At 42.9% G+C, this 22,521-nt stretch overlaps 1 protein-coding gene across 3 annotated transcripts in view; it reads left to right on the forward strand.

The window, feature by feature from the left end:
* The first annotated feature begins 1,669 nt into the window (after positions 1–1,669).
* Positions 1,670–22,521, forward strand: part of LOC106564847 (homeobox protein Meis1) — a 35,591-nt gene continuing 14,739 nt past the window's right edge. For 2 of the 3 annotated variants that reach the window (XM_014131302.2, XM_014131303.2), the window contains exons 1-9: positions 1,670–2,267; positions 3,592–3,812; positions 4,664–4,805; positions 5,003–5,053; positions 5,472–5,522; positions 6,096–6,242; positions 8,533–8,644; positions 13,008–13,159; positions 20,410–20,486. In XM_014131302.2, coding sequence (XP_013986777.1) covers positions 2,256–2,267; positions 3,592–3,812; positions 4,664–4,805; positions 5,003–5,053; positions 5,472–5,522; positions 6,096–6,242; positions 8,533–8,644; positions 13,008–13,159; positions 20,410–20,486 — 965 coding nt within the window. In that variant the 5' untranslated portion in view covers positions 1,670–2,255. The other variant, XM_014131304.2, reaches the window with a different exon arrangement.

Raw genomic sequence — 22,521 nt, forward strand, 5'->3', positions numbered from 1 at the left:
ATGTGGGTCTTCCAAATGTGCCAATTCACGTTTTGGTTAGCCTAAACATGAATAACCCTGCGTATTGTGGTCTGAGTAAAGCTTATATTAAAACATGTTAGGAGTGGTAATAAAGGGTGTAAAAGTAGCCTAATAGACACAGATATTCGTTAATTCACGTTACAAATGGAATCATTTATTTCTTACCAAATAATAAGAATTATTGATTGACGATTTCAAAACTACAATAAACGTTCATTACCTTTTCTTACACTTTCGGTTTAGGCTCCTTCAAGTCCTTCCATAACTTCCAGAGTTTATCCTAAGATTGACAGAAAAATACATGAATAATACCTTTAATAAATATATGTAATTATAAGGACATCGTTAGATAGCTTCTTCACACAACAAAAGTTCATACTCGTACTCAAAAGTTTGGTTTCAAAGCGGTTTTGCCTGCCTGCACGTCCTGCAGCCATGCTTCATTTAATCAAATGTAAGTTCTGATATGAAAGCAGCTTTAATAGCCTACCACAGAGGTTATAGACTATTTGAAATTATTTAGATATGTTCTTAACCTCACATATTCCAAGTATTTAAGAGGTTGGTACGATTCCATCTACTCATAGGTATATCCTCGAGGGAAATAAGGCTAAATTAATTTCTATGGACAAGGTAGCCACTCTCTCTGTGTAAACCTACCGTATTTTGAAGGCAACCACCGACCAGCCTTGAAGATATGCGTCTTTGGATAACTCTTTGGACAAACTCTATATGCTATATTTAAATCCCTGCTCCTCCAATCTTCATTTAAAGTTGACCTGATAACATTAATACTCTGTTGGATACGGACTCAAAAGTTAAATTGTTTACAGACTAAACTATAGACTAACTACAACGTAATTACAGTGTTTAAAGAAATTCGTAATTTTATGCACGGTCGGCGAGGAAGCTTTAATCCCAAATAGCTAGTAAACTGAATTTGATAGGCTATAGTTCAGTGACTGTCTTTTGACACATACAGTCAGTACAGTTCGTCATTTATTTGCAAGCTCTCATTACACAATGCTGTCCATGTCCCCAATGCACCAAACCATCAATGTTTATATTAGAGAACTGAGGCCTGTGGACTGATGTGAGCTTAATTGCGCCCATTCTCTTCCCACTTCTACTGTCATATTGGACAAAATGTCTGTCAATCAATTCTGCGAAGGAGTGTCAAATTCTGACACACAACCTCCAAGAAAATAAATGTTTTAGAGTGCTATCATAAACCTGAAAAAAAAAGTGAATAGCTTAATTGTTAGACTACTTTTATTTGGGTGGAAAATGGACAGCAGTTTCTATTCATGGTCAGTTATTTTCTTATTTATAGCCTATCTTTTGTTAATATTTATATGTATTATTTAAATAAACCTAAGGCATGCTAGTCATTTCCACAACAAAACTTCCAGCTGAGCACCAGATAATGCAACCCCGAAATGCGATTGAATATCTGCTATTTTTACAGTTCTCAAACGCCCCCACCTGGTTCTCCACTTGATGTGGCCAATTCCAATACGTGACCAGTTATGGCCACCACTACTTCCGGGTTTGCACAAATTGATCAAAGCTACCCTCTCTGCTTTATGCGCCCTACAACAACAACACACGCGCGCGCATTTGGAGAAGCAAGCACGGCATTCACATTGCACATCGGGATCCACCAACATACGGACGGACAGGGGACGGCTCCTTTAAGAAAAACTAAGTCAGAAAATATCACCCCTCCTCCTTCAGATCTCCACTTGGATGGTATTGCATCAAAGAAAACCTTCACTGGAGTTGCAAGTGATCGAGGAGACGATGGGGACTGTTTTTGAACATCTCTACATGAATATCTGAAGCATTCCAAGTGAGGGAAGAGCGCGACGAGTCATCATTAATTAAGCAACTTGACAACCTCGATATTGATTGACAGTTTGCTTGTAGAGCGAGACTAGTCTCAATGTTTTTTTTCTTCTGTAAGGGGCATTTTACACCAGTTTCAAGCGTGAAGTCGTAGCCAGTGTTGCTTGTTTATGAACGGTCTCCAGGAGAAAGCGAAGGAGCGCTATACTTGATTGTGGTGTTTTTGTCTTTAGCTGGATTTATGCTGACGGTCTGGCAACCATCGTCTCTGGAGAGACCACAGTATTCCTAATCTTGCATTTGGAGTTAGGTCTTTGTTTTTCCTCAGCCCTGGCCTCGTAGAAGACGTTTAGAGTCCGATTGGAATCGGCTAGAGTGACAGGCCGATGGCACAACGGGTGCGTATTGACAGAACTTTTAGCAATGGCAATAAAGCTACAGTTGAGACGTGGCTGATTACTGTGCGCATTTTTTCGTTTGTATGGCACAACAAGCAGGAATCTATGCAAAAAGAGGGTGTTTGGTAGAGCTAGCCTACTATTCAGCATTTGAGCGTGTGTGAGTAGAATAAACAATAGCATTTTCGTATTGTCTAAAGAACTACAGACTGCAGACTGCAAACTTTATCACATAATTCATTTAACCCCACTATTATGACATGTGTTTTGATATTCTGTGTTTCATAAACGCCCCATCAGTCTTTGGGGGTCCAATGTTTAATGTAGGCTATAACCAAGTTGTTACACATCAACTTAAACGATTTACAAAAAACATGATGTAACTTTGGTAATAAGAACATGGACGACATTTCACAAATATTTTGTGTGTATTCAATTTCAGTCTGTACAGATATGAGAATAATGTCGAGAATGTTCGCTTTGGGTTTAGTTTGTTGATATCTGTCCTTTTCAACATTTCATAATATGTATACATTCTTATCTGACATATGACATACAAATAAATCAATTCAACATTTAGAATAAAACATATATGATTACGTTCTCAAAATATACTCCAGATAGTTTAGATAGGCCACGTAGCCATGCATGAACAATTCGCCTATCTAAAATGCATATGTTTTTTTTTTGTTTCTTTAAGCTATTAGTTTTGTCAAGATAAACAAAACAATATTTGATTTCTTGTAAATATTAGCAAGAATACAGACACACAAGTGTAGACATTTGTGATATTGTTTTGTCTAAGCAAGACCCTGTAGTTCTAATCGCCTGAAAGAATTAAGCATACCCAAAACGTTTGAAAGTTTTACACACATAAAAAGTGAACTGCCTTTTTCACAACGTTTTAAAATGTTAATGATTCAACGTAATCCACAAACAATGAACATTTTCCATTGATTTTCAATTAGGTGATCAACATAGGCTTTTATTGCCACTAATATACTTCCTACCACTAAACATATGATAGGCTACTATTAGCATCATATACCTAACACATTAGCACGTATTTTCTATACTAATTTAGTAGGCCTAGACTTATTTGCTATTATTAGTATAGACTGCCAACAACATCATTTAAGCTATTTTACTATTGTTGTTAATATACTTTTCTTGTTATTAGTCTTTATATTTCGTTTTTATTGTCAGTATTATTACATTATTACTTTTACTATAGCTATTATCAACACAGGCGTTCATTCAACATGAGGAGAGGTAGCACAACGGTCGTTCTTTTAGAATATTCTCTATCTTTCACTTTTGACAGTATGAAGACCTTCCCCACTATGGAATGGACGGAGTAGGACTACCTTCGAGTATGTATGGGGAACCTCATGCAGCGCGCTCCATGCAGGCGGTTCACCTGAACCACGGGCCCCAGTTCCACTCGCACCAGTACCCGCACTCAACACACGCCAGTGCCATACCACCCAGTATGGGCTCCTCTGTCAACGACGCTATAAAAAGAGACAAAGATGCCATTTACGGGTACGTTTATTTTACTGCCAACGTAAAGTGTACAGCCATTGGGGATATCAAGCACCACAAATGTGAGCGATTGAAAGTTTAAGAGAGAGGGAGGCTTTGGGAAATTCTCGCTAATTATAACCGCTTCTGTGTTCGGTCGTTACGCATGGCGCTGTATAGGCTTATTTAAACTTTGTATATCTGTTTTGAAATGTTACATTATGACAATATCCCCTGAGTTTTCGAAAAAGATACATAGGCTTCGTTTGCATTTGGCTTTCAGTCAAAATATAATGTTATTTTGCATTCACCAAATTCATGATATGGATGTATTATATTGTTTAGCGGGAGCCAGTGGTTGAGTTAGATAACCTACCTCCCAAAATGTTTGTAAATCCAACTCTCAGAATTAAACAATTGTACATCAAACACGTTCTCAAACTACCCTGCCTACTTCAACAAATGTATAGGCAGTGTTGTTTGTATTTGTGCGCCATAATATAAGCATATTTTCAGGCCAAGTTTAATAGTCTTAAACTCTATTGACAAGTTCATCATGTAATTCTTTTTTGCCTGAGTTACTCTCACTGAAGAATATGGTGTTACTCGAGGGCTGAGGTTGCCATACGACCAGTTATGCCTATATGACCGACTCATTTCATGCAGTAAGACTAGGCCTGCTTTTATGTAATTATTGTGCTGTTACATTTCTGAATGTTTTATTAGTGCAATATCTATTCAGTTTGCAACTGAAAACAGTAGGCAATGTGATTGAAAGTCGATGTAACCCACTTTCTTAGTTTGGGCCTGTACCGACACGCAAACTTTCCAAGGCCGCATTACAGCGTTAATGTCCCCTCTCTTCCTTTTAGGCATCCCCTTTTCCCACTTCTAGCACTGATCTTCGAAAAATGTGAATTAGCAACTTGCACGCCGAGAGAAACTGGGGTCGCTGGAGGCGACGTGTGTTCCTCGGAGTCTTTCAATGAGGATATAGCAGTATTTTCAAAACAGGTTTGACATATCTATTTACTTGTTTTGTTGATGTTCAAATTCGTATATTTTAGGGTAAATAACCGTTGTGCATTGGTACTTGTTTTGTAATTCTGCATTGTGAAAACTTTGTAAGCAGCAAGCTGTCCCATGCATGTGAACACCATGGTGATGAATTATGTATGACGAACAGTGAACTTGTAACACTTTTGTTTCAGATTCGATCAGAGAAGCCTATATTTTCATCAAATCCAGAAATTGATAATTTGGTAAGAACTCACTCGCTTTAGGCCATTCACAAGAACAGTATCGAACAGTTGGCCTATGAATACATGCATTCATTGTCTACAATAGCCGACACTTTAGTGTGAATTTGACTTTATCACAGTCATTGTTATTAATGGCGTCATAACAGATACACGTTTGTGTAATCGTAATCTGTCAAAAGATTTTCTTGTCATAAAGTTTGTTTGCTTTCATGCTAATCATTTAAATCCTGTTGATCCCGATCCATTGCCTACACGTTTTTAATGGCCGTGCGCGTGCAAACACACACCCACACACACACACACACACACACACACGCATGCACGCACACGTGCACACACACGCACCCATAATTATAATAATAATGTAATGCTCCAAAATGTGAATAAAAATGTTTTAATGCAAACTTTTTCCTCCTAGATGATACAAGCAATTCAAGTATTACGGTTTCATCTGCTCGAGCTGGAGAAGGTATATTTACTCATAACCATCTCATGCACTGTGTGACTGATAGGCCTGCTGCTGTACAAATCGGATATTTTATCACGGTCGATTGCGATGATGCATAGCATTAGGCTATAACTCCGTAGTAGAGGTGTAATAGCGGTGGTAGTATATTTGGTTACCCAAATAACATTTTTATGTTACGGAGTTGATAATGTTGTCATTGATGGATGCGCTTGCAGTCGAGGACGTTTATATAATAGTCGCCATATTGCTCATGTTGAGCCTATATTAGGGAGGAGATAAAGTTGCTAAAGTAGCCTACAGTTCTCGCTCAATTATATAAAAAATGTAAGAAAAATAAAGTAATCATTCGTTTTTCTACAAGTAATGTAAAATGTATGTAATGTAATATAGTTCTGCTATTTCTGAAGCCAATTTGCTTGAATAGTAGTGTTGGCCTGTCACAAGGCGAGGGATAGGCTATTCCTTATAATACCACTGATTACCACCATCTACATGTATTTTTTTAGGGCTTTCCCGTAGGGTATAGTGTTCACTCAGTTTTGATACATGTTTGGTTGTCCTCTGCGTTTGCAGGTACACGAGCTATGCGATAATTTCTGTCATCGATACATCAGCTGCTTGAAAGGAAAAATGCCCATTGATTTGGTCATAGACGACAGGGACGGTGGAAATAAATCTGACAGTGAAGATTTTACAAGATCGTCTGGGCCTCTTGATCAGGTAAGCTCTTGCCTATTACGTGCGTATTAATACAATTGTCGTCTGTTACGTGCATTTGAATTGTAGCCCTATACAGAGAACACTTCGCACGCATTTTATGCTTTCTAGATCGTTTTATCAAAATAGAGAGGCCTATGGAAAAAATATAATTTAGGAAATTGTTGGCCTTAAAATGAAAAGTGACTTTAAAATAAATCAAATATTAAATGTAGGCCTAACATTTGACAACATGATAATGAGAACAACGTTTCTGTTCCATTTCATTTCAAAGCATAATAAATTGTTTTATTTTTTTCGGACATTTGGAAAAAACTTGTTTGAAGTAAGGATCCCGGTAAACAATTGCTTGGCTTTTATTATATTACTTCTTGAATAAATGCTTTGAGAGACTATGATAAACATTTTAATTGTTATTATGCTATTTTATTGTGTTTTTATGTGTTATTTATGTTCATTGTGCTCGGCATGTGCTCGAAAAAGATATCATTGATCCAAAAAGGGACCAGAGGTGTGGAGTCAAATCTGCTATTTTTTTTCGTGTGAATGCAACCAAGCAAGTTTTGAAGTCACGTTGCACCCACCCCTTGAGCAAGGCTTTAGGAATATGGAATCCCTTCCTCCGAGTGCCATAGCCACACAGCGACTTGTTAACCATTTAACCCTTTATTTACCAAAGCAACGAGCACAAATCCAGGCAGTTTAGTGGAGTGTCAAACGCTCACAACTCAAATGTCTCTGTGTTTAGTTTCAAACACCCTCCCAAGCCTATATTAGCCTGTTGTTGAGATGTTCTGAGTGTCCCATTCACTTTACTACAGGGTTCCAAGCTCTGTATTATAAAATAACCCTCTATCCAAGTCTATGCTGTATTCTAGTATGAATCACACTACTATATATCCACAAATGAATATGTATCCCCTTCAGTCCTCTCACCTCCATCAGGCAGTGAGACTTCCCTCCAGTAGTACTTCCATCACATCTGCTGATTTGCACTTTGATGGTCATCTTTGATTGCGCTGTCACCTGCCAAAGTGTTTTTATTATTATCGATCAATCAACATGATCTATGATGAGCGCAGGTCCCCTGAGTCTTATAAGCACTCGTAATTTATGCTTTTGATTTAACAAATTGTGTGGCTCAGTCGGTAAGAGCGCCGCGCTAGCAACGCCTGTCGTAGGCTCGATTCCCGCTGGGGTTACATATACTAACATGTAAGTCGCTTTGGATTGAAGCGTCTGCTAAATGGCATATATTATGAAGCAGCACACTAAAGTGTAGCCCCTGGATGTGGAGGTCAACCCAATAACCCGTCCCACCAGCCTTCACTCACTCACCCATAAGTCCATGAATGGCACAGCACCCACCCTACCTTGCAGGCACTTTGTCCCCACACCTCTAGCCCAATAGTGTACCATTTTCACACTTAATTCCACACTTAATTTCTCTTCTCAAGTGGGGCTGCTTAGGGAGTACCTACTGGTTATGGGTGGATATTGGGAGGTGGTGGCGGTGTGTGAGTGTATATGCATGTGTGTGTGTGTTTGTGTACATGTTCGAGTGCGTGTGTGTGTGTGTGTGTGTGTGTGTGTGTGTGTGTGTGTGTCTCGGTACTTGCCACCCTCGGTCTCTCGGGAGCGGTTCCATTCTGATTGAACAAATCTCTTCAGCCCTATACTCACTCCCCCTCTTCCATCCCCCTTGGTCGTTTCGTTGGGAACTCCTCTTGTTGGAGTTGGCCATTGCTGCTTTAACCATTTGTGTTCTGAGCATATGTTCTAGATTACCACAGCCTGACAGCATTCTCATGGTATGCAGCGTAATACATGATATATATTTTTACTTTTTTTCCTTCCCAAAGAGGACTTATTATTATTCATTTGCTGGTCAAAAACAATTATGAATTATAGGGTTAGCATTCTGACCTGGAGTTAGCAATGAGTTAGCCACGATGCACCGCCAACTGTGGGGAGTAGCTAGCCAATGTGTACAGGGCTGTGTGTTTGCAATGTCTACAGGCTATTTCTCCTTTTCCCCCCACATGATATGTACTGCGTATGATATGGATATGATATTTTAAGGAAACTAAGAATGCGGCTTTCGTGCCGACATACCTTGGGTCTCCATCCACATCTCTTTTAATCAGTCGCCTGTGGACTATTCTCTATGGATAACTTCACTTAAAGCCCTTGGTTTCTATATGACGAATAGACCATTCACACGTTCTCTGTGGTAAATCGTATTCATACTGTAGTTTCTTGGCTGATTGTCGGTGTCGTGTCATCCAATCAGATCTCGTGGAGCAGAGACCACGATGACACGGCGTCAGTTCGCTCGGCGGGGACGCCCGGGCCATCCAGTGGGGGACACACGTCACACAGTGGGGACAACAACAGTGAAGAAGGTAAGGACTCACTGATAGGTAAGATAACTGGATAGGTGTCCATCATTATTGCCTTTGTCTTTAAAGTATACTTTCATATCAGTGGGAGGAATGAGGAAGCTATTTTAGAGTTTTGGGACAGATCAGATTCACTTACAGGTAGAAATACTAGAAAGGTGTCCACCATTATCGCTTTCGCCTATCCAGTACTTTCAGATTAGTGAGACAGTGTTGGGACTGATCCGATGTCAAGCCAATTGGGTGAGTGTCACGTGTTGTCGAGTTTGGATTGGATGTGATGTGGAATAGAAAGACAGACAGCAGAGAGAAAGAACGAGTGAATGATGAGGGTTGACAGAAAAATGTGAATGCGGAGCTCAGCCTGGGACTGGATCTGGAAGAAAGGGCGCATTATGTTCTAGTCGACTGAGCGACGATTTATATACCAGCCTCTGAGCCTCTTTTATTTGGACATGGGGAAAGTGTAATAACAGAGAGCAACACACACACACACACACACACACACACACACACACACACACACACACACACACACACACACACACACACACACACACACACACACACACACACACACACACACACACACACACACACACACACACACACACACACACACACACACACATCCAATGCTAAGCTAGCTCCTAATGGTTGAGGTAGAGAAGAAGACTAAAAGGGACTCTCTCACCTCTGCTATTGGCCGTCTTTATGAGCAGGGCTCTGGGTTTGTGGACTTCCACCACACTATCTAAATAGTTTCAGGCAGATGTGTATCACCTATTAGCAGGGCCATTTGCAAAGTGCTGTTTGTGTGCCAAGTGCAACAAGCGTTCAGGGGTTTTGTTATCTCCCGAATACATTTTCAGTTTAGCACCGCCACGGGTGGACTGCTTCGGGGATATCTGTGTGTTTTAACTCCCAAACACAAATACAGTCACACAGCCAGAACACAAGGCCCAGAACACAAGGCCCAGAACACAAACACTCCTAATGCCCTTTTTATTCCCCATTTGGATGGTTGGGGAATTGTGGCTCCTTCAATGGAAGTATTTGACAGAAACGTATTGGTTGAGCTTCTGTTGGAAAGTGGACTCTTGGTTGATCCATATTGGGGTATGTAGTCCAGTGATACCTTAATACTGGTTCCTTGCATCACGTCGATAGGCCTAGAGGACCAGAGAAGCTACCATTGGATAGTCATGGTTTTCCGACTTTTCAGGAAAAACCTGATACATACCTGAGGAGAGATTTGTTATCTCCCACTTTAACTGAAAGAAGAACTATCTCTCACCTGTAGGGAGGGGAGGTGTCAGTGCCGGGAAAAAGAGGAGGAAGAAAGAAAACAAAGGGAAAGCTGGTAAATAATGTCCCAATGAAGGCAAACAGTTTCAACGACTTAGTTCATCGCTATGGTGATGTCTGCAGTTTGGTCAAACATTTAGCTTCTGTTCATTTGAACTTGCTGGTAGCCGATAGAGAAAGTCCATCCAAGACAAGTAGTCAATTCATCTCAATCTTTTCTTTGTGCATTGTCCGTGTTTTGTTGTCCATGGTTGCTTGAAGTTATCACAAGCCTGACCTGAGCATCGAGGCCATTCTTCACAGACCCTTGGATTGGCCGACAATGGTCACATGGCTGCCTTGCTCCTATAGGGAAGTGCGTCTTGCAAGAAAGGACCAATGGTGGAAGCCTGGTGCAAAATAAAAGGTCCTCTCTCCTCCCAGGCCCCTTGCACCAGACCATGGCCAATAACATTTTGTGCAAACACTTCTGAAAAGCTCAGCAATTGAGCAGGCCAGCAGCTGCTGTGAGCGCCGAGCTTTGACAGCTTGACTTATAATGTTTGCGTGAAAAGTGCAAGTGGATTTTTGTGCCTCTGAATCTTGATGCTGGAAGAGAAAGGAGCAAGCAGCAATATTGAACGGTAGAAGAAAAAAAGGGTGAGACTGGAATGAGGGCAAAGGAAATAAAAGAAAGAGAGAGTGAAAGAGAGTGAGGATGAGCAATGAATCCTTTGGTTTGGCGTGGGCATGGTCAATGCTGCATAACCACAGCTGAGCTAACTTCATGTTCAGAGTTTTTTTGGGGGGAAACAAATTCCTTTGTATGGCCTCACTCTTTCACTGGAAGCCAGACAGGAAAGCCGAGAGTAGCAGCGACTTCCCGTGCAACCACCACTTTCTCCGGACCTCCCAGAGTCACTGCATCGCTTTACTCCTTCCTTCGTCTTTTAACACAACCCCCCTTCACAGTCACACATAGCTGGATGTAGAGGAGAATTTGACATGTGCAGCTCTAGTCGCTGAAGAGCATGTCCCCCTGTCTCTACCCGGTACACAGGTTGTCTCTGTGAAACTTGGAGCTGTCACAAACCATTAGCAGGTTGGGTCCAAAGTCACCACGGCGGTGACATATCTCTCCTCGTAGTGTTGGACTAGAGAATGCTGCCATGACACGGCGCATTGCGGAGTGTAAATCAGCCTGAGGGAGCCCGCCGTCGTCCCCCTAATGAGGCCGAGAGCTTGTTTATGGACTTCAGCATCATTTTTATGATTATTTCCACCTTCTCAGACTCTTGTCGGTCCCAGTAGAATCTCACCTCTGTTTTGGCGGCAGAGGTAATGGCAGGAGAAGCCTAAGCGAAGTCAACCTCCCAGCTAGTGAAGTCACCACTGGTATTATACTAATGTGGTCAGTAGTTGCTGCCATATGCCTGCTCTGCTTTAACTGACTGTCTCTAACCTTGCCTGTTGCTGTTAAAAGTGGCAGGAAATAAAATAAAATTAACCTCATTACATGGCACTTGACGAAAATACTGCGTACGGCATGATTTGTAATTGTATTTGGTGGAGGAGAGGTTAGCAGTTAGTGGGGGCTTTGGTAAAGATGAAATGGACTTAATGTTGGATCAAAGGAAGCCTGGTCCCAGATATGTTGTGCTGTCTTGCCAACTCCTATGATAGAGTTGTCAAGACAGTACAGACAGATCTATGGTCAGGCTACCTTCAATCCAGCATTTCATCCAGTTCCTCTTTAGCAAAGCCCCCGCTGTGCCGCAGACAATGACCATATGAGTTGGCAAGGCAGCACAAACCGATCTGAGACCAGGCTAGATCGAAGGAGCATTCACTTCCAATGAGACATCTTGGATTACGAACCCATGGCCAGCAGTGTAGCTCTCCCAGGCCAGATGGGAGCTAAGTAAACATAAGAGATGAACTTTAGCGGAAAAAACAGCGAGAGGAATAAACTGGGTATTAAATCATTGGCTGGTTTTGGACTACGTCTGCGTCCCAAATGGCACCCTGTTCCTTACATTGTGCAGTACTATGGACCCTGGTCAAAAGTAGTGCACTATGTAGGGAATAGGGTGCCATTTGGGACGCACACTATGTCTGTGATATCTTGGAGATGTACTGTATGGATTTTGGGGGTGGGCAGATGGTGCTCTGGGTGGGTCATATCAAATCCACAGTACAGTCAGAGAGTTCAACCCCTGGCTTAAAAGCTTTCTGAGATGTATGTATATTCATAAATCTTTTCAAAAATATATATACAGTATATATGTTCTGGGGAGGTTTGGTGCATCACGTGTACGGTACATGGAGCGTTTTGTATGGAACATTGAAGACTCAACCTATTCGTTCAGACGCTCTATTCTGATTATTATGTGAAGGTTTCTTGGATGAAGATGTTGATGAGTCAATCATTTGAAATGTAGAGAGAAATAGATTTTTCACCAGATCCATCCGTATTTCAGCTCTAGAGCTATCTCCTCGCATTCTGAAAGACTGTGTAGCAGTAACTCTATTACAGCATCCTGCAGTTTGATAAATATAATCAGAGCAGTGATAAAACTGTGTAAAAGGGTCGAATTTCTGAAGAAAAAAAATTATCAGTTGCTGTCTTTTGGCCAAGATGCTGGAGCAGAATTCTCTCCTTTTGGTTGAAAACGTTTCTGTTTTAATGCACTAACTAAACACATTCAGCTAAACAAGGCCAGGAAAGCACGATCGCTGGCTAATCATGTAAAATGTAACATTATTCCTTCCACAACCCAGAGAAGCTATGTTCAAAGGTTAGAATTCCTGAAGCAAAATTGTGCAGTTGTTGACTGTTGTCCAAGAGAAGATAGTCGGTTGCCAGGTTGTAGCAGAATGGTCTGTCCTTATTCCCCCCACAACCTGGGGAAATAGAGTAAAAAAAAATACAATTTATGAAGTTAAACGAGCAGTCGTTGTCTATTTGTCCAAGAGGTGATAATCGGTTGCCAGGTTGGAGCCGAAATGTCCTAAACCCCGCTCCTTAGTTCCCCATGGAACCACGCACCCACACTAACTGTTGCCTTTGTTTGGACAGGTGACTGCATGGACAACGGGGTGGCCTCTCCCAGCACTGGAGACGATGACGACCCTGACAAGGAAAAGAGGGATCGTCACAACAAGAAGCGAGGAATCTTCCCTAAAGTGGCCACCAACATCATGAGGGCGTGGCTCTTCCAGCACTTGACAGTGAGTAGAGTAGTGGATCACCATTACACTTCTTAGAAGCCAAGCAGTGAGACCTCAATACCGGCGGCCATTTTGAGCTCCATGTCATGCCCTTTAGCCTCAGTTACACTTTATGGGTGTTTAGGGTTGTTGTGACAAGTCTGAAATGTAGCGATGAGGGAGGGGACTCTCCCCCTGCTGCCTAGCAGGTTTAGGAGGATTTGGCTGTTGAAATGACTTTTGAAATTACCACCGAAGTTGTCAAACTGAACCATGCATGCGGGTGTGTACGTGTGTGTTTTTTTTGACTAGTCATGTCAAAGCTATATGGATAATTCTTTTGTAGATAACTTCTCCCTAACTCTCCTGTCAGTCGCTACGAGTGCAGTGAGTTGTGAGAAAAGACTTTGGTTAACATTCACGCCATCCAATCGAGCTAGAAGGAAGTAGCAGTAAAAAGAGAGGCCATATTTTCTGTGTCCATAGTCTCACGGATACAGACTGTTAAAGGGAGACATATCTGACAGACACAGACATATCTGATTTACAGCTTTGGCCAAAGCTAGCAAGCTAGTCAATTGGCCAGCAGGCACTGAGAGAGAAACACTGAGAGGATTTTGCTATGCAGGCATTTTCCCCCCTTTTTCTGTCTGGGCTCCATACAAGGAGAGGCTAAATCGGGATGTCTCGATGGGGGTCAAGGTGGCTGCCAGGACCTACCACTGAACCTGGGGGTGGCTGCAGCCTGCAGCAGATGGGATGTGGGAGAGAGGGAGGAGAGATAACCCAGGTAGAGAGAGGGAGGAAGAGAGGGAGAGAGAGTTGACCATAGACATTCCCAAGTTCTCTGGAGAGTAAAATTTTGGTGTGTGTGTGTGTGTGTGTGTGTTTGTGTGCATTGCCAGTTAAGTGGTATTTAGAACTATGAGCACAGTATCTTCCATTTCCACCGTATCGATTCTCAAGGACTTGGTAAAGGTTCATGCATGTGGTCTAGCAAGCTGGCTGCGAATGTGTGTGTGCGTATGTGTGTACCAGGAATCCTGGTGAGAAATGGGGGCGCACTCTTGCCCCTCCAGCAGGGAACCACAGGCCTTTTCTTCCTCTTTCCATCCCCCCAGCTCCCCAAAGAAAAGGTAATTATGTGATAGGGTAATGGGACGAAACCCAGGCGTTCAGATTGTTGCCATGCCCACTACATTGTGGGAGGTTCTACTTAAATTGGCGGGTCGTTACCATGGTGAGGGGGGTAGGAGGCGGGGTGAGGAGTGAGGGAGGGCTTAGCAAGCACCCTCCTCCCTCCCTCATTTTTTTATTAATAATTCGGTTTTTTCCCATTTGTTATTTTTTTCTTCTCTTAGTTGTGCACAGAATATTTAAGCCTGCGAGTCAGAGAGGAGCCACAGCTTGTAAAAGAGAAACCACAGCAGAACGTGCTGTTTTCTTCACATGTTTTCGCTTCTCTTTTTACAAAGTGTTTCATGTAAAAAGCAAAAACCAACTGGAAGGCATAATCCCTGTTAATGCAATTAGAGGCTAATTTGCCACCCTCTTGCTCACAGATGTGCTGTAATAACAACGTGTGCTCCAACCCTGCAAGCACATTCTACCCAAACCTGAGCAGAAACAGGTGGGAAAGAAGTTGTACTGGGTCGCTAAGCGTACTGTAACTTTGTTTATTAAAATTGGGTTTGAATAAATGACAAGTTACCTGTAATTTAAAAAACACCCAAATCTGTGAGTTACGGAATGCTTTGGTCACACAGAGGTGAAGAGAACTTCTGAACTGGCAAACTGCTCAGTTAGACAAGTAGGTTGGAGATGGCCTAATTCCTGAACCTTAGAGTGCACATAACCCATGCCATGCAGAAACATTTTCTCCTGCTTTTCTGTCCTCTGGAGAAAAAAAAGAATGCCCTCCTAAGCAGAAAAAAAAGAGTCTGGTTAGCGTTTCACAGGAAGCCCCTGAAATGACCTCATCTCCTCTCGTCCCGGGATCATCAAAGGTCAAAGTTCGACAGGTCATTTGAACCCATTCGTCATTGGTTGTTTGTTGCCAGAGCCACCTCGGATGTTGACGTGCCAATCACCCATGGCAAACTGTGGTGTGCCACACCGCAGCCTATACCCTGGCAGGGAATCACTGTTCCCATGCCATCGGTAGCCAGCCAACCCCACCCCCCTCCCTGTTCCCCCTCCCCCCCGTCTACCCAAAGGCACATTTATAATGCAGTCTTGCCCTGATGTCATTAGATCTGGGACATGAAATGATACAAATTAAAAATTTACTATGGCCTGACTGGTCTCTCCTGCCCACCCAAAAGTCCCTGGACTTCCCAAGCTTTCCCCATATTTACTGTCCTCCCCCCACCCCCAAACCACCCCGACTAGCGCCACTCATGTACGTGTGACGAATCAATCCATCCATATTCATATTTGTAAATTCAATTTAGTCCCGGGGCTTACGGTTCCTGATTATTCCTTAATTCAATCCAAGCAAGCACTCAGAATTGTTGGCGCCACCCTATTAAAGAATTAAGAACATTACACATGGTGTATAATCGCGTCTCGGCCTCTCAGACTAAAAATCTGTTCCTCCCTTTTTAGCTGAATGCGCCCCTTTGTTGGGGGGCAATATCTGAATTTCTTCTTGCCCCTGTTTTTAAACCTTTCTTTTAGTTCCTCTGTTCTCGATGCCCATTTGAGTTATTTGAGTTCCAGGGAAATATTTGGAAGTAATGAGAAGACAATTATTGGAGTCAGTGGCAATCCAATTCCCTACATAGTGCACTACAAGCCCATAGGGCTTTGGCCAAAAGTAGTGCACTATGTAGGGAATAGGGTACCGTTTGAGACACATACAAAGAAGGGAGGAGCAGAAAGAAGGGGCAGCCAAACATTATATTTTTAGGAGACCTGTGGGGCATCTGAGTTCATTTATCCAATGCTGGCGCCCCATTGTGTCAGGGCATGGTCTTCGCTCTTTCTCTGGGTCCCTCACCCTGCAGTGAAAACATCATCCATTACCTTTTTGACAGGCCCCCAGGGACCTCCAGGGGCTTGGGACTCAGCGCCCAGCGGGGGTCGCTTTTATTGACCTCCCCAGAAATTCAGCATGTGGTCACATACATCACTGGCCAGGGCCTTTTTCTCTGACAAGGTAAATGGGTAGTGTTTAGATCCGAACAAATAATGAAGTGAGGAGAAGTGGGCTGATGGACAGAGGAGATTGGAGGAGATTGGCAGATGGCAGTACACAGTGAATGGGGGAAGCTTGAGTTTGATTGGGGGTGCGTTGGAGATGAGTTCAGCAGTTAAACCTGACTCTGTGGTGCTGTGTGGTGTTTCTCTGCAATTCATGTTCTGTCTTGATTGCTTTTCCCTATAGCAGCCGGACACACATTGGATGTATGTGGCCTGTTGCATTTTTTATGGAGTGTCCCCCTTCTTACCCTTGCCAAAATGCCACAAACCGTTTGTTAAGAGCACTGGATATTGGATGCTTTGTGAAGTTTACTATTTAGCCTTACTGTTGTTCAATTACATCCCATCTAAAGCTAGGGATCCCTCTAGGGATGTAGTGTTAAATAAAGGTGGGTGAACTCTGCACATCGAGATGACAAAAATAAAGTTAAAAAAAAAGGGTAATTTCCCGGAATAGGTGCTTAAGTTTGATTCAGATACAGTACGTTTACCCTCCACTATTTAGCCGCTCCTCTCAACTTTCACCTCTCACCTCTCGCCCCGTCCTACTCAGCTGTGTCAGGTTGTGGGTGTGCCGGACCGACCGCCCTCTGAGCTGCTCCTCACTCCAAATGAGGAGTAATTACAACCTCCTAACAGGTTTACTGGTCCAGTAAACAACATAATCACCCTCCCAAAACTTCTCCTGAATTGGCTGATCGTTCAGTCGTGAACTCAAAGAGCTCGCAGCTCAGACCCCCATTTGCTCACAGCAACCCTTCCCTCCAACCAGCAGGTGTGGAACAGAGTGACAAGCCCCCCCTGCCTCCCCTCTTACCCCATAGCCGTGAAATGCCACGTATTCTGTTACTGCCGTTTACTAATGAGATTGGTCAGTAGTAGGTACTCCCACTCATTAGAGGCCCTTGTTTTGGGGGGGGATTTGGTTGACGCGCTCCATCGCTAGGGCTAGCAGCAGAGGAATGTAGCCTGGGGCTTTGGGCCCTGTTTAAGGCCTTCATTGGCCTGCCTGCATGGCTGGATGGCTGGCTGGCTGGCTGGCTGCTAGGTGGGAGGCTGGTGGGAGACTGGTTCAGCTGGCCTGTCACCACCTAGGCTGCCTCACAACCCACAGCCCAGCGGCAGCCACTTAGTGGTCGACACCAGGCATGTCAGGGCCCACTATATGAGTTGTAGTGTATTGTGTTGTAGGAGAGTGGAAGAGTGTATGGTGTGCGTGTGTGTGCGTATGTGTACAGTATGTCCATATGTGTATGTGTGAGTGCGTACGTGCATGTGCGTATTCTCGCACATATGCTTGTGTGTGTTTACTACCTTCTCTAACCAACACCCCTCCAACACTGACTCTCTTGCTAGTTTCACAGTAAAGCCCCCTTTCCATTTGATGTGTTTAGACCTGCCTGCTAGGATCGACCTGGTTGACGATGCTTCCCTCTGTTGCTGTTAATGTGGTGCTGAAAGGTATGGCGACGGGGTGTTCCGCTCAGTGTGGTCAGGCTGGCTGGAAGTGGAGTGGGAGAGGGAGCGACATAGAGGCCTGTTGACTGTTGATAGTTGCAGTATTCCATGCTAACAGTTGAAATAAAGTGACATTCATTTTCAGGGTCAATTGTGTTAGAAGCTAAGACAAGTTATATTCATTTTCAGGTAGAGTTAGTTGTTTTGGAACTAGGCCAAGTTATATTCATTTTCAGGTAGAGTCAGTTGTTTGTAAAAGCCAGTTGCTTGGAAGATAAAACAAGGTACTTTCAGTTTCAGGTAGAGTCAGTTGTTTCTAATTCTAAGCCAAGTTAGGCTAATTTTCAGGTAAATTCTTTCGAAGCTAAGCGTAGTTCCATTCATTTTCAGGTTAGTTGTTTCAGCTAAGCCTTAGCGCAGCTCTGTTTCCCCCAGATATTTGTGTTGATCTGCACTACTTTGTTGCTGTTGGTGTCCTCCGTCTCATTGGAGATTTGCTGTCAGTTAGCCATTCACCCGGAAGGCATGGTTTCGATCTGTCCCAGCATGCTAGAGCGCAGTTCTTGCCTGAGCTTGGAGTGGCTGCTAGCTGGTGGCAGATCTGTGTCGCCACTCATGTCAGAGTGCTCCGAGTATAATGTCCCTATAGGCACAAATCTAGGATCAGCTTTAAATGCTATAAATCCTAACGGTAACCGTTACAGTGAAAAAATCACAAACTGACTTTGGATCAGCGTTGAGAGGCAACTTTATCTTCCTCGTGTCAGAGCCAAGGGTCATGTCCAGTAGGGAGAAAACGTTTAAAACAGAGCAAAAAGGGGAGGTACTGAACTCCAATAGGAACACATATTTTACGTTTTTGGTTGCAAAGCCTTTTGCTGCAGTGTGCCCTACTGAACAGGACCCAGGCCTCAGTGCTGATTACAGGGTTGGAGATGGCCCGGCCTTAACTCTGGGGCGGTTAGCTCTGGGTCCGTTAGAGCTGCTAGTCCTTGCTAACAGGATTATAATTCATAATGAGCGGGTGGGTCGGGATTAGGTCTCGGAGTGGAAACTCTGAAATTAGGCCTGAGGTTACCAGCCTTTCTTGTGTGTGTGTGTGTGTGTGTGTGTGTGTGTGTGTGTGTGTGTGTGTGTGTGTGTGTGTGTGTGTGTGTGTGTGTGTGTGTGTGTGTGTGTGTGTGTGTGTGTGTGTGTGTGTGTGTGTGTGCGCGAGTGTGTGTGTGTGTGTGTGCGAGTGTGTGTGTGCGAGTGTGACTGTGCTTTCACTTTTGTGTTCTGGGAAGATGTTACGGTATCTTAACTTGTTTTTCCTTCTGAATGTCATTGTAGAGATTGGTTCAAGGCGAGTTATTCCAATTTTCCCATAAATGTTTTGCTGCTATTTTCCCTTCTGTTAGTTGCTAGAATTAGCCACGTTATTCAGGAACAAAGGCCACTGGGAGGAACATGGAACATGTCCGGCAGACAGCGAGTGACAATTTGATGAGGCGACACCGAGATTATCACTTTCTGTGGCGAATGATGACTCCGTTTAGGCCAATTACCTACAATCAAATCACATGGAAACAAGAGGGCGAGACACCCATTACCAATTGATTCAGCGGTGAAGAAAAAATTCTCAGTAACCTCAAAGACCCTCTCCCTGTCGCCACAGAAAAAGGATGTGGTAGATACATATTCTCCAGGTGTAGAGCGTGTCATTTCTAGCTTTGTGCCTATGTGGAATTGGCCTGCGGGTATTTGGCATCTCAGATGGTTTGAACTGGTCTGATTTCTAATGTTCAATAACATTAGATGTTATGAAGCGTTGGGACAGTAGATGTTTGGACCTTTTCCTCTTATGGTCAATCTTCAGTTTGAGCTCATTTCCTATATCCTAGCTCCCTTGTTCTCACTGACTTGAGAGGTCTGGAGATGGTTGAAAGCCATAGGCTTGGTTTAGTTACTGACATAGTGCTTGCCTATCCAGTTCTTTCAGATTAGGGAGTAGGAGGGGAAAGTAAATAGAAAAGGGAGCGCTGTTAAATGCATTTTGGATTCTTCCCGTGTGACTTACACTCCCATCTCTACACACGAGTACACACACACACACACACACACTCCACACGCCTGTATCTATATCCCCCCACTGCTAAGAGAACCAGCTCAACCTACTCTAGGGCGTATCAGGAGCGTGTGTGTGTGTGTGTGTGTGTGTGTGTGTGTGTGTGTGTGTGTGTGTGTGTGTGTGTGTGTGTGTGTGTGTGTGTGTGTGTGTGTGTGCAAAGCACAAGTAGCACCCATAATTAATGTAGCTGTTTCTCCACTCGGCTAAACTCTTTAATTGGCTCACACACACACTCACAGTCTCTCACACACACACACACACACACACACACACACACACACACACACACACACCCCACCCACACACCATTAATTATACTCCATTTCATATTGCCCTAATGAGTCTTTGGAGCCATACCTCCGTTTGTTCACGCTAATTAGCCGGCGCTGCTTTTAGGCACAACAACACAAACAACACAAAAGGCGTTTTTTGTTTTCTTTCAGTTACTATTTCCTTTATATTTATATGTTCATTATTTCTCTTTTTCTCATTGAAACAGCATCCTTACCCTTCGGAAGAGCAGAAGAAACAACTGGCCCAGGACACAGGGTTAACGATCCTACAAGTCAACAATTGGTGAGTTGGACTGGGGTTGTTTGGTGTCTGCGTGTGTTTAACATGGCAGTAATACTTTGGCCACGGCCCAAATGGCACCCTATTTCCCATAGGGCTCTGGTCAAAAGTAGTGCACTATATAGGGGATAGGATGCCGTTTGGGATGCGGCCTTAGTTAGTTTACCCCACCTCAGGCAACCTGGGTCTAATGATTTGAGTGATTCATTCCTCTGGGAACACCCGACTGAAAATATCCCCCTTACAGCCTGTTGGCTTCAGTTAATTGGAATGAGAGGAAACCTGTAGAATAGTTCCAGTAGTGCGGGGTGCATTTACTACAGTATTTACTCATCTGAAAGAAGAAACTAGGACATTTCACTGTACTTTGATCTATTTTATGAATAAATATCCACAGTTATTAATGAAGTATGAGGTAATAGCCTGCAATGTGTTTAATTCTGGCTGGTTATGGAGGCAAAACATAGACAAGAATGATGATTCAACCACTCTATGAGAAATCTCAATCTTCACATGTACAGCTGTACAGACATCCTATCCAATTGAACCCTAGCCTAGGCAAATATACACAGCAATATACATTAGAAAATACAGAATACAGAAAATGCAATCAATGGTTTATGGTTTAACTCTACACCATTCCAACTACTGTTTAGCCTTTATATGCATGCACTATGCACAGGATTTCCCTATATGCAGCTGTCAAAATGAATACCCACAGAACAATCCTCTGTCAATCCTACAGCTATTGTCTGCAATAATCATTTGCCTATGAACCGGAGTTATACTGTTAGCACAGAGGTGGTTTGTCCTAGTTGGAAGTCCACTGTGTGCAGCTTAGCCTGCACTATCAGCTCAGACATACATATCACTGTCATGTCTACCTCTGATAAGCCTCCCAGTAAAGTAATAAAAACAATCCCGAATCCCAGAAAAGTGCTAAAAACAGCCCAGATGAACATATAGCCTACCCCAACTACATTCATCACTATTGCAGTTGTTAATGTATATTATTACTTTTTTCATTACAATTTGTGTTGTTTTTATTCCAGTCAATAGTCATGGTGTTCCCCGATGGTCATTCCACCCCACCACAACCCCTCAATAGTCTTCACTCTGCCTCCATCCCAATGGACATTTATTTATTCCTCACTGCCACAGTTGTTATTATGTATATAGTGCTATTTATATTTCTATTGTTGTTTTTTTATTACCATTTTCATTATTTTATTTCACTTAGTGCTGCATGTTGAAGCTCGAAGCCTAAGATTTTTACTGTACCCTGCAATCACACCGGCAACCCTGTACATATTACTATTCAACACTCTGAATCTGAATGTGAAACAAGGTTCATGAAATCAATAGCTTGCTAGTAACAGATAACATTCATATTCTGACTATCTCTGAAACTCACTTAGATAATTCCGTTAATTATACAGTGGTAGCAATACATGGTTTCAAAATCTTCAGAAGAGACAGGAATGGAGGTGTTGCCGTTTATGTTCAGAGTCACGTTCCTGTAAAGCTTAGAGAGGATCTCATGTCAAATGCTGTTGAAGTAATATGGCTACAGGCTCACCTGCCTCACCTAAAGCTCATTCTGGTGGGAAGCTGCTATAGACCACCAAGTGCTAACAGTCAGTATCTGGATAATATGTGAGAAATGCTTGATAATGTATGTGATATCAACAGAGAGGTCTATTTTTTGTGTGATGTAAATATTGACTGGCTTCCATCAAGCTGTTCACTCAAGAAAAATATTCAAACTGTAACCAGTGCCTACAACCTGGTTCAGGTTGTCAGTCAACCTACCAGGGTATTCACATTTTTTTATTTTTTATTTTATTTAACCTTTATTTAACTAGGCAAGACAGTTAAGATCAAATTCTTATTTACAATGACTGCCTACACCAGGAAAACCCGGACGACGCTGGGCCAATTGTGCGCCGCCCTATGGGACTCCCAATCACGGCCGGTTGTGTTACAGCCTGGATTCAACCAGGGTGTCTGTAGTGACACCTCTAGCACTGAGATGCAG

The sequence above is a fragment of the Salmo salar genome, chromosome ssa12, assembly GCF_905237065.1.
Source record: "Salmo salar chromosome ssa12, Ssal_v3.1, whole genome shotgun sequence".
Classification (NCBI taxonomy): Eukaryota; Metazoa; Chordata; class Actinopteri; order Salmoniformes; family Salmonidae; genus Salmo; species Salmo salar.